At 38.8% G+C, this 13,485-nt stretch overlaps 1 protein-coding gene across 1 annotated transcript; it reads left to right on the top strand.

The window, feature by feature from the left end:
• The first annotated feature begins 1,278 nt into the window (after window positions 1-1,278).
• On the top strand, window positions 1,279-13,390 carry LOC138009991 (fibropellin-3-like). The gene is made up of 9 exons (XM_068856966.1): window positions 1,279-1,309; window positions 6,497-6,736; window positions 6,864-6,968; window positions 7,466-7,576; window positions 10,728-10,838; window positions 11,295-11,408; window positions 11,740-11,850; window positions 12,567-12,677; window positions 13,299-13,390. The coding sequence occupies exons 1-9, from the start codon at window positions 1,279-1,281 to the stop codon at window positions 13,388-13,390; spliced, it is 1,026 nt and encodes a 341-aa protein (XP_068713067.1).
• Window positions 13,391-13,485: the final 95 nt, after the last annotated feature.

Raw genomic sequence — 13,485 nt, 5'->3', positions numbered from 1 at the left:
CATATGCAAAACACCATGGCAGCAATTGACGTATGCAAGCAAGGTGCAACATCCAGTTGCCTTCTCTAGATGCAAGAATCATGTGCAGCATTAGCTCTACTATGTCGATATACGACAACCAAAAGGCTGACAACGGTCCGTTCGTTTTACGTAGGTGTTCCATGTATTCTTCTGATCGCTCAAACGGAACTTGGAATGCCTGGCTGTTAAAGACGTGATCATGAGTCGATTTCTGCAAGTTGTCAGCAAGGCTTCCTATGTATTCTAGTGCCTTGTTGATCTGTGCGGCATCTTGAGGATGACGACTCTCAATCCACTGCAGAAATCCTGCCCATGCTACGCGCCTGAATGCCTCATAAGAAAGTTTGTAAAAGCGCACGGCCCTGTTGTAGCTACGACCCTCCATTAATGCAGGTACTGACCCCTCAGAAGATGAATAGTTTAAACGCCACGGAGCAAATTTCCCACCGGATACTAAACCTGAACCAATCTCGTCCAGAAAATATTCTAGGCTTAAAATTTAATTAACGAAAGTAAAAAGCTACTTAGTACATATTGTCAGCAATTTTTTTTAAAATTTTTATCACTCTACATAAAATATATCTTTTAGTTATATGTAATGGAAGCGTTTTACCACGGTAGCGTGACACATGTCACGCTTCTTACCTCCAAAAACCTCTCATTGTCTTCGCAAAGGAACACCTCTAATGGGAAATAAACTTGCTGCATATTTTGATTTTCAATTTTTTTTTGACTTTCATTAAGAACAAACAAGTTTGCGGTGGTAAAAACGAGATTTCTCAGTGAGCAAAAATTAGGCCCTCGATTCTCATTATGCTACGTGCGTTACATTTAAGGTCACGTGACAGCCTTAAGCTACCAGTACAGACTTGCTATCAAATATTTTTGGATTCTACTCATGATAAGCTTTAATTTGATATATGATAGCCTTTGTCACCTCAGGTGGTACCGATCCGCCATTTTTAGCCACTTGGCTCATGGACTAAAGGGGCGGACGGACGTACGGACGTACGTACGCACGTTGTACGTACGGACGTTGATGACGTCATGGCTATAAAACCAAATTTTCTCACATCGATGGGTTACCATATTTTCTTAACTATATTTTCTTAACGCGCCGAAGGTGCGCGCGCGCGGAGCTCCGCTACTAGCGCGGTTTCAGAATAAAATGTATAAATTAAACTGAAAATAGGTCAACTCCGTTTACACAAGCAATTTCTCCTTGACAATTATAACTGTCAATAGGCAATTTTCACGATGGCATCATTTGACTACAACTACCAGTGGGGTAAAAATAACAATAGCTCTAATTAACATGAGACAACCAAAACCTGAAGGATTCTGGTACTTGTAGTCAAATGGCGTCATCACGCAAATGTCCTATTGTGCTCTATTTACACGAGCAATGTTTCCTTGACAAGGAAAACTTGTCAACAAAAACTGACCAGTGTAAACGAGGTTTTAGAAAATGAGAAATTCGCATTTTTCATTATCTCAAATTTGGTCATTTCACGACGTTGATGAGCAGAGTACCGTCCGCAAAAATGCTGGCCAAAATATGTGTGCTTCAGCACAATTATGCAGTTTCCTTCTTTTTACCAATGATATTTTCGTTTTTGGCGTTCTCGTTTACGACCACGTAGTACATATTAGAATCCCTATTACGATTAATGAAGACCGTTACTGATGCGGAGAAAAGGTATTGTTATGCAAACACAGCAATACCTTCATCGAATCGTATCTCTTACAATCTCCACTTGAACTTGTCAACCTGTCATCCTAAAAACTGATGTCGAATTCGGGGCATCGATTGGAACTCAGTTTGCAGTCACCTCAGCAACCTGGAACCTGGACGAACGTAATTTAGGAAAAACTTAGTGGCGGTTCCAAATATTCTATAATTCGAGAAAAAATATTCTGTCATCTCTTTAGATCAATCACATTTCCGTATAAAATTCAGGATCGTTCTCGTGCAACGGGAAATGATGCATTGTACAGACTTCAAATCGACTTCAGTGTTGAAGTTGTTGATTGTCAACAACTTCATGCCACATGCTTTGCCATTTTATTCCTTCTTATTCACGGTCGATCACCGCCAACCACTTAAGTCTTAAAGCAGGCCCATTGTTAACGATAGTTCACTTGACAAAATAGCGGAACGAATAAACATCCGCTTGTACTACACTAGGTGCATTGGCTATCCCGTGACGGACTTTCAAACAATCTACAATAGAAATAAAACGAAATCTTCTTTGATTTGGAACATGACAACAAGTGAAGTAGTAAGGCAGACGCGATAAATTGGCTCTGAACTATAATCTCTAGCTGATTCAATACTCTATGTTGTTATGCGGTTTGAACATTTATCACGTCGGACCCTGATATGGTGAAACTTGCGGGTTGTACTTATTTGAATTATTGGAATTGTTAGTATTTCAGTTATGACGTTGTGGACGTCGAAGAAAGAAGTTCGATCACACCGAAAATGTATCTTATCTTGGAATTCCAGCAGTAGTACTGTTCAATTCCATGAGGATTAGATTACGATGCAATATTACTATTATCATTAAGTGTCAAAGACGTATGCAAGAGTGTCAATGACGAAGCCAAAGCAATAATTACCCCCGATATTTGTCCATTGCCCACTCAACAAAACCAACGTGAAGGCAATTACCACTGCAAGAAAACTTTGTTTTGTCTCATGGTCCATTTTGACTCAACTTCAATCAGAGCCAAACAATCATCGCTCAGTGTTATTTCCTATAGTGCACAGTGCCTCTTTTGGCAGCTCGCTCTGTAATTCTTACCCACGCAAATAAGCAATGAAAAGAACTAAATAATCAGAAAGAAATGAATAAATTCAGAGTGCATTCATCTGTGAAAATTCCTTATTAGCTGCTCTCCGCTTGCTATTAATTTTTCTACTGTACTCCAAACGATAGCTCCATTGATAATGAAAGCGGGTCCTCTGTTCTCGGAGGGAAAAATAAACACTTCTTACGTTCAAAAGGCTACCTTGACGAGAAAAAGGTGTTGTGTTGATTTTATTAATATTGTTAAATTCTAATACAAAGGAGTTCAGCTCTATTTACAGATCGAAATATACACCACGGTATAGCTTGATGACAAGTTGTCATGATATTGTCTAAAGTACTTGTTTGTTTTACTCTTGCGTTAATCTTTTTTTAGACCGAAATCCAACTAGATGCTCGGCTTTTCATGACCAAACTTTCTGCAATTCAGGACTGAAAATTTAAGTACAGTAAAGTTTATTTTTAATCACAACGTATTCGGTAATTCAAAGACAAAGTTGCTCAGGTTCTGGATTGCTGCTCCATTTTCAAGTTTACGAAGAAAAGAGTTTGCCCCACCAAATTATTTACAACTTAGTACAATTTTAGCGGAAAGCTATGAACTCGTTAGATTCTGCGATGTTTCGTGATATCTCTCAGTGGCAAAGGGCCATGTTCTCACCACAAGCTTTTCAACGAAGATTTTAAACCCCGCACCTTTTTAGGATGACGGCGCAGTGACTAGTGAACAGAAAAATGATTGAGGGGTACTTCTTACTCCTCCAAGCAAGTTTTCGCCTGATTTGCTTTTATGTTTCTGGCATGGACCCAATGTTTGATGAACCGTATTAAGTTGTTGCATTAGAGTAAAGTCAAAATTCCTTTTCAGGAAAATTATGGAAGATGTTGCTGCTAACTCTAGCATGCAAACATGATATCAAACATCCTCAGCTTTGAATTCAAGCGCCAATAATGATCAGTTGTAAGAGGGGTTAGCCTCGAAAGACTGTGCATTTAGTTGATTGAGAGTAAATACTTAATAGAAGTGGTACCCACTGCACTGAAAGGCAGGGTTAGAAGAAATTTTATGAGATTTTTCAAACCTCTTGTAGCTCTCAAGATCTTTGTATAAAACTAACATAAATTAAGAAATAAATAAAGCACGAAAACAATACTTTGAACAAGCCATCAGCTACGTGTACGAGGGCTGGTTTTTTTAATCTCGTTCATTTGCCACAGGATGCATTGAAGAATTTGTAAACAGTTTTCTCAGCAAGAGAATTGCCAATCTCTAGAGGACACAGATAATGCGGCGATCAAATCGAAACTTCAACAAAGTCAAGTCTTTTTATTTCAACCCCACAGTTGATATTACGGTGGTGCGGTACTACTGTAACAGTACTATGTTCATTAGTTGTTTCATCTTCTGCATCGTATATCATGTTGGCATGGAAAGACATATACAAATATGTTGAGCACCAATGACAAACCGGCCTTTGACTTTAATTGTGATCCCTGATTCTTAAAATTGCTATTGCGCAATTGCATTTAGGCTAAAACTATCACATGTTGCTGTGCTCAGTGATTTCGAGACATTGATCTGTTTGACAACAAACGATCTTTCGAAGCCGAAACTTGGGGCAGAAATAACTTTTCCTTCTCAAAAAAAAATGTTCTTCTACTCTTCGAAACTAGGAGTTTACCTCTTTGTTTGTCTTTGTCTGCTGATGGTCTTGAAAACCAGCGAAGGTAAGACTAAGTTGAGAAATATAACACAATTGAAGAAGGAGGTCTGTTTTCAAAAAACTGGGTAACTTTCGCCCAAACGACCCCAATGAGTTGACTTATCCAACAGCAATCGCCGTGTGCTACATAATAGCAATTAAGGATTTCCCTGTCCCTTAGTTTTCAAATAAAAATGGTGACCAATTTTTCATTTCGTACGGTAAGGAGAAAGAACAGTTTTACAGCGGATACCACTACGTGCAACTTTCACCAATTATTGCATGAGAAAAGCTTAAGATTTTGGCACCAAGCTGATTAGAATTAAAGACAAAAATTTAAAAAAAGAAGTTCAATAGCATTTCTTGTCGTAACTTACAGCGGGAACAATAAGGGGTTCTATATTTAAACTTTAGTTTGTTAAAAGCGAATACTGAGCAACAAAGCTATGTGGCTTGACATATCATTTTCTCAGATGTTCGTTTGTGCTGGAAAATGTTGAAAAGACCTAACAAAAAAATAATAATAATAAAGTTTTTAGAATGTCGGGGCCATAAACCGACAGTGTTGTTCACAAAGGAATTTCTTTGATCACAATGACGCACCGATTCATTTGTCGAAACGCTCCCTTAATTTCAAACAGATAGTCTGCTATGGAACAAAAGATCCTCGTCAACTTTGACAAATGTTTCACTAAATGAGACAATGACCTGAAAAACTAAGCGTTCACTGTTGTTTATAATAGTTATTTTGGACATCCTGAGTGAATGATCTCTACACAAAAGACAAACTATAAATGAAATAAAGAAAATCACTTTCCCTTTTGGTCTTAATTAACTCGCTGGAGACCCCCAAGACGTAACAATTGCAGAAAATAACAGTATACTTTGATCATGAAAACTGTGCCCCACAGAATATGGATAATATAATGCACAAAATTAACCAGAATCAAGAAATCCACTTGAAAACGATAATATTTTGAGCAAGCCGATTATCCGTAGTTTCAATGTTGCTAGCGCAAAATAGGGAAGTCTGCGCTAGTAGAATATCGAGCCCAAAATTTTCGAGACCAAGTTTTTCGGACTTTCTATAGTTTCTTTCTTCAAAGCAATTGTTTAACCTGTTTCAATCTTACCCTTTTTTGTCTAATCACAACACTTCAAAATCCCTGCTTCGTCGGGGTTGAAAAAAAAAAAAAAGTTTTTAACTGAAAGGAATTTTTATAAAGAGAGAAATATGCTCGTTCATAAAAATCCTAGCGACAAGGCTAGGCTGATATTCTCCTTAAAGGTTATCAAGTCACAAATATTGGCTGAAAGTAATCGAATCTGGCATTCAGTGGGGCCTTCTATAAACTGGTCGTAAAGACTAATAAGTACTCTTAAACAAGGGATATAAGGTTAATGATCCAGCAGCGATACATTAATATTGGATGAAAGGGAGAGTTAATTACATCATTGTATAAAGTTGTAAGCGGTGATGTGAAGTGATGTCTTACAAATGGCGCACGGATGCATGTACAGTTTTTAAATAGTTCGGCTTCATCACACGATTAGTCCAACTTGCTTCGATTTCCGACAATTTTTGCAATATGCTTGATTACTTGCCGCTTTGTACAAAAACAAGCAAATGGCTCATAGCACCAAAGACCATTTAGTTCCATTTAGCGTTTTTCTTTTCTTTGAAGCATGTTTCAAATGAAAAGAAAAAAAAAATTGTGAGCAACGAGTCATACGGAAAAACATAATTCGCTCCTTAGTGATAACCTTTCAAATTGTGACTAATGCAGCCAGCTGTTTAAGAAAGCGCAACGTCGCTGTTCTATTCTTTAAGAAAACCAATATGCCCGCCCTGATGTCACGTGAAAACACTCTATACATTTTCTGCATCTTAACCTGTTACAACGTCAATAGTTTTCAAGAATGTAACGTATATGCTGTGTTTCTGTGTTTCTACCTTAGCAATGAAAAAGAAAAAGGGTCACCACTCCGGATCCGGTGGCAGTGGTAGTGGCGGTGGCAGTGGCAGTGGCAGTGGCAGTGGTAAACGAGGTGGTGAAAGTGGTGACCCTGACAGTGGTAGTGGTGAAAGTGGGGAGGGCGAAGACAACGGAAGTGGTGAAAGCGGCGGTGCCTACGATGTTGCGAACCATTCCGGTGACGATGACACCAGTGGAAGCGGCGCTGACGACGATAACGTTGGTAATGATGGCCAAGAAGATCGCACAAATTTTTCAAAAAATAAAAAAATAACCTTGATAAAGAACTGAACTGATCTCCTTTGGTTTCGGTTGTGTGATTACCTTTTTTTTTTTAATTGGATAAACAGACCCTTGCTCCGACGATCCATGTTCAAATGGTGGCTCATGTCAAAATGTAAATGGAAGTTACGTCTGCGAGTGTCTTCCTCGATTCACGGGACGGAACTGTAAAGGTACGTTTTGAGTATATTTCTTTGTAGAAACCTATTTGCAATTTTTCTTTTATTGATCCTTTAAAACCATTTTGTTACTTGCTGGGAATTGGCAGATATGCGGTAGTTTATGTAATAAGTTCAATAACGCAAGCATTTTGATTGGTTCTCATCACGTATGATCCATAAGAGGACAGATGCATAGCTGACGTGATCATCAAAAACTTTTATTAGTTAATTTATATATAAAACGAATAGATCCCATGTCGTCGCGCGTCTGTTCAGTAATATATTACAGATGAAGTTAAGATGCGGTAAGAACACAAGAGTATCGCCTAGTGTGTCAATAATGTTCTTACCACAGCTCTACTACAGACGTACAGCAGCAGGGAATCTATTTGTTAAATACGCAATAGTTGTAGTCAGATTCCGCACCCCATTACTTGGCCAACAAAAAGGGTATTCATGAAAGGATTAACAAGAGATATCATTAAACATTTCCATTTTGCACTGTTAAGGTGTGGATTACTGTGGTGATAAGCCCTGCAAAAACAATGGGACTTGCTCGAGCCTCCGGAACAACTACACGTGTGATTGCATAGGCCAATTTGGAGGATCACATTGTGAAGGTTTGATTGACATTCCGCTTTAATCAGTTTCAAAAAAAGAATTATCGATGAGATGATATATGAGATGGATTATATATGAACTGCGGATATGAAATCAAGTGAAGCTATGATCCTCGCCGTTGTGAACGCAATTTTTGCAATTGCAATCGTTCAAACAACGAGGAGATTTATTTAGATGATGTTTGTAGATCTGTGCTTCCCTTTAATTTCTTTCCTCGATCCCTGGATCTCAAATCCTTGTTTCGACTTCTTTCCTTTTAGTGTAGCTAAAAAGTAGCTTTATTTACCCTTAACACGAAACACTGATGGAAACAGGGGGGTAAGATGAGCGCACCGTCGGCTTACTGGGAGAATACACTCGCTCTTGAGGGCAAAGGAATTACCGACGTCAAATAATTAAGGTGTACCTTTACTTTTACCAAGTATGTCGATGACACGACCATCGCCGAAGCAGTCAACAAGAACGAGTCAAGCAAATTGCAGGACACCGTGGACGACTTAGCTAGGCAGGTCGCTGCCTACAATTTTCAGTCAAACGAAACTAATGTAAAGAACTGTGTATTAGTTTCAGTCGTTCCGGATGTGATCCTTGATCCCATTTTGATTAATGATAAGGAATTAGAGTGTGTAGATAACGTCCAAATTCTTGGCCCACGCATATTTTCCGAGAGGTGATTGGTACCTCAAGCGGTCCGGATTTCCTATCTCTGTCCACGGGCACGGTAACGCTCGGAGAGTCCCGGCCTTTAATTTCCATTTTTTGACATGCACCGAATCCGTTTACATACGGAAGTTTCTTTTTATTAGACAAGAGGTTTGGAAATAGAATTCAAATAAAATTATTTCTCTTTGATATGTTCATTTTGTAAGTCACTTTAATAATACATTCGCTATAAAAGCGATGCGAATCAACAATTAAAAAAGTGATTTCAGAGAGGAAAGGAGAGAGATGAAAAAAATAAATTATTATTTACCAGCTAAGGGTCGGTCCGTATAGCGAAAAACTGTGACCTCGGTATTGAAAAAGCTGAGCTCGGCCTGCGGCCTCGGGCAGCATTTTCAAGACCTCGGTCACAGTTTTTCGCTATACGGACCTCCCAGCTGGCAAATAACATATATATCTGATATTATCAAGAAGATTAATTCTCGTCTGTCTTTTTTTTAAGACAACTAAAGCGCTCCGGCGTGAAAAGAAAAGAACTGCTACTGTTTTATCTAACATGCATAAGACCCGTTACTGCATACGCTTGTCCCGTATAACATGATAGTCTGCCACAGTGTTCTGCATTCAGACATAAAAGGTGCCAGAAGCGCGCTTTGCACATTATTTTTCCGCAATGCTTATACCAGGAGGTGCTTGGGAAGGTGGGAATTTTCGACCGTTATATGAGCGCCGCGAGAACACTGTAGTAAAGCTTTTCAAGGAAGTGTGTAATGATCCAAACCATAAACTCTATCATTTGCTCACGCCTCCCAACCAATGTAACATAAATCTCAGAAGAAAGTGCAGCTTTTCAGTCCAGAAACTGAACACAGACAGACTAAGGAACTATTTTATAGTTAAGAATGCAATTAAGAGCAAGTTTTTTTTCCTACAGTGTATGGAAAACCATTATATGTAAAAAAAAAAGGAACAATGAATATCTTTTTTCGCAACAAAATTTCTTAAGTTATGATCAATATCTAATAGTATTTTTAACTTCATTGTATATTATTCCTTGTAAGTTCTGAACGTAATTCAGCCTACAGGCTGCAATGTTTTTAACTAAAAGACTATCTTTCTTACCTTTAACTGATAAAGAGGTGTTCCTTATTCTTTCAACAGTAATTGACTGTTTGTTTTAGATCGGCCACATAACTGGATCAACACAACAATGTTTATCTGGCTAAGTTTGCTAGCAAAATCACCGTGGCCTTTGCTTAAAGGGGCCGCTGTCATGCTAAATGGTTCCTTAAGCTGGCGATCCCATGGTACAAAAACCGCCCTACTGGAGGGCAAATTGCGCACTGGGACATCTAAAACAAAGCAAGTTAAGTTAAATTTTCTTCGTTTTAGATGTCTCAGTGCGCAACTTGCTCTCCAGTATGGCGGTTTCTGTACCGAACAATGGAAAAAAAAAAAATTGTACTTTTGCTCACACGTACATCATTCCTGGCAACTGACTGAGAAGATCAATTGAAAATGTATGAAATATTTTTGTGGCGAAAAGAGCTACAAATAGATGTATTTAGTTTTTGGCGACTTTCTGAAGACAACTTCTCCAAACTTGAAAATACTGGCCGGTGTTTTTTCAAGTGTCAACCATTTCCACCCTCTCCATCCTTAGCTGCAAACAACAAAGTATAGGTCCAATGCACTTCAGTGGTCATTGGCAAAAAAACTATACCATTATTCCTTGGTCTTCATTGGTTGTGATCACACTTGAGAGAAACACATATAACTCTGGTGTTGACGCTACACGCGTGTCAACTCTCTGGTGTTTTGAATCACTTGGTGAACACTGAAAAATAGAAGTTGTTATACATCTAGACTTTCACTCAACAAAACGAGCACAGTGATTGATTGATTCTTGGTCACGTGCACCCAATGAAATTCAAATGTATACAACTCCGCAGTTGTTACCTGCTCCGGATGTTTTGCTGCGATTGTTGAACGAAAAGTCTAAATATATAACAAAGCACTTAATATGGTCCCTTGGGACTTCGTTTCGGGAAACATCAGGACTCTCGGGAAAACAAAACTAACTGTTACCCTCGGGACCATACATTAAGAGTGCGTGCTGTTGACCCTATTCCGGAATAAGGATACGTGGAGTGATGATTTAAAACGGTATGTGTGGCGTTTTGAAGCAACAAGGATAATACATATTCTTTAAAATATCACTTTAGCAGGTGTTTGACAATTTTAATGTGAATCTCCGTAAAAGCGAAGGATTTCTAACTTCTACTATAAATTTTCCTATTCCAGAATCGGTCAATTGAACGCATGCTAAGTCTATAGTGATTTGACACCAGTAGTTAACTCCCTAATGAGACCCGTAACCATTGATGCAAAGACGTCTTTCAGTGTTTTGAATTTTGACGAGAATAGCGAGACATTATCCCTTTAACTTGTTGATCTTAAAGCTATCATATTTTTTTTTATTTTTAGAGGTGGATCATTGTTTTTACAATCCATGCAAAAATAACGGAACTTGTACAAGTCGCCCAGATAACTACACCTGTGATTGCTGGGGACCTTATGACGGACTTAAGTGTGAAGGTAATCAGGTTACCTTCACCTTGATCTCATTTCTCAACTTTCTTCTTTTAGAAATAAAAAGGTCTTATCCTTTGTTGTATATTTGGCCCAAAAAAATTGCTTAAGAGCCTTGAAAGATACTCTCCTCTAGTACTGTTGGTTTCGGCTGTCAGCAAACAACATGGACTTAAATTTCTGCGGCGAGGAGACAAAGTCAAGGCTAAACGAAAGGGACCAGCAAAACGATAAAGAGACAAACAACAGCAACTGCTAGCTGAAGAACATTAGCTTGACGAATGATAAATATATTGTAACTAAAGTTGAAAGCAGAAATGAGCTATTCATTTTTCTGTTAGGAAACTAAGCTTCAAACCTTAAGCCTTCAGCGCAAAATATATTGTGCACGGCCGACAACTATACAGACTGCACATAATCAGTCAGCTGTAGCTATGTTATTTCTTGTTCAAATTTCTCCAGAGAGCAACTACTGTTATTCCAGTCCATGTTTAAACAATGGCAGTTGCCAAAGCAACACTGACGACTACCGATGTCATTGCCTTGAAACGTTCAGTGGAAGAAACTGTGAACGTGGTAAGATTTGTTTACAGTTTTCTACTTAGGATTTCTCTTCCTTCTTCCATTGGTTTTCAGAAAGGGAAGCGCAGCACATATTTGCCCTCCTTGAGTTCCTTATGGTGCAAAACATTGTCTTTGACGATTGCATAAGATCAGAACTGGACCGTGGTTGGGTTTAGTTTCCTGAGACATGCAGCTGTGAAGAGGTTTCCACTGCAGGCTCACTTTTACACTAAAAATTATGAAAATGAAGATGACGATAATAGCAGGCTGAGTTAACAATGACAACGATCAGTAACAATGATGATGACATCACCTAGATAAACTCATGTTCTTTGTTTAGTAGAATTGGATGCATGCTTCAGCAATCCCTGCCAGAACAACGGCACATGCACCGGCAATATGAGTGACTACAGTTGTGAGTGTGAAAAAGGATTTAAGGGAAAGGAATGTGAAGGTTTGCACTTGCCACTCCTTTTATACATAAACTCGGCAAAAACTGGTTCAATGTCCACTTAATTGAAGAGGTAATCAAGTTACAAAGTGTCTCTTCAAAATTAAACGCCGTCAACGCGGCGAAAGTCTCTTCTTAGGTTAGGGATATTTTAACATTTTGTGAGTAGTTGAGGAGTAAAAAGGGGCACATTACTGACATTTCCGGAAGCAAGTGAAGTTGAAGTTGAGGCGAACCCTCGTGACATCATTCACTGTATGCTGCATATCAATATCTCGAAACTCTGGGCCAATTTAAATATCATGCGGTGCATCAATTAATCTCCAAGGAAAAACAAATAAGAGAAGGATGGTCAAGTCTTACGTTTCATGGAAAATGTAACTAGTTCAGTTACGGGTTCACTCTTTATTCTTTTCCATAAAAAAAGAAGGCGGAACAGTACTGTATAACGTAATCAATTTACAATGCTAAAAACAAACAAAGGAACAGGCAATTCGAAACCTACAAATGTAACTCTAATCCTATCATTTCATGGTTATTCAATTGTTCAGTGTGACGTAATGACGGTGTGCGAACGAGCCAGTAGCTATACTCGGACTGAAGCATTTTTAAGGAGCATCCATTCATTCATCCAGACGTTGAAGCAAAAAAAGGACTCACAAATTCATCACGCGGATGATAGCGTACATTGGGTAACTTTTACTCTAACTTTCTCCTAGAATTGGATCCATGCATCAGTAACCCATGCCTGAACAACGGTACATGTTCTGGGAATCTAAGTAACTACAATTGTGAATGTTCCCCTGGATTTCACGGACATAACTGCGAAGGTTGGTACTTTTGTTGCCCACATGTCTGCCTAAAAGAAATTTTAACTAGGTGCAAAAGTAACGGTAACCAAGAAAGAGCAAGGTTGCAGAAACAAACAGAATAGTCCTTTTTCATAATGGCGGCCAAATAACAACCCTTTTAGAATGTACTAAAATAGCCAGGTGATCTGGTGACGTAATTCGGAGGACTAGGGAGAAAAGTTTTAACGCCGTATCCCACAACCGCGCGCGGCCTTATTTTCGAATTCAACATGGCAGAGGCGAGGTTAGATCTCTTCGGGTCTACTTGAATGTTCATTCAGAAACAGGAATTGTGGTAGAAAAGTAATGATCTGTTGAGTTTTGGCGATGGCAATACTGCAGGGAGTTTGGAAGCAACACCTAAGGCCACGCGCGGTTGTGGGATACGGCGTTAAAATTTTCCTCCCCAGTCCTCCGAATTACGTCACCAGATCACCTGGAGTGGATAACGTTGAAGGCGCACTCTGATTGGTCACTCAAACTCCGAATATCCTTCGCTATTCACCTCCGCGCAACTCACGCGCGATTTGCGCCCAAAAATTTGGCAATCGTTGCAGGAATAATTCAGTTAATTAAAATCATTTTTTTGTCCTATATTAGCCCAGTGTTTTAGTATAATTATACTAAAACAACTATTCACCTCAGTCGCTGGTGGTAGAATGTACCTAGCCCGCCTCCAGTTCGATAAATAGTTGTTAACTAGCCTTAATAATAATAATAATAATAATAATAATAATAATAACAATAATAATAATAATAACCAAATAACCGATTTTTTTTTACTACT

This window comes from Montipora foliosa, chromosome 7, assembly GCF_036669935.1.
Source record: "Montipora foliosa isolate CH-2021 chromosome 7, ASM3666993v2, whole genome shotgun sequence".
Taxonomy (NCBI): domain Eukaryota; kingdom Metazoa; phylum Cnidaria; class Anthozoa; order Scleractinia; family Acroporidae; genus Montipora; species Montipora foliosa.
The sequence above is the reverse complement of the archived record's forward strand: the minus strand, read 5'-3'. Positions and strand labels throughout refer to the sequence as shown.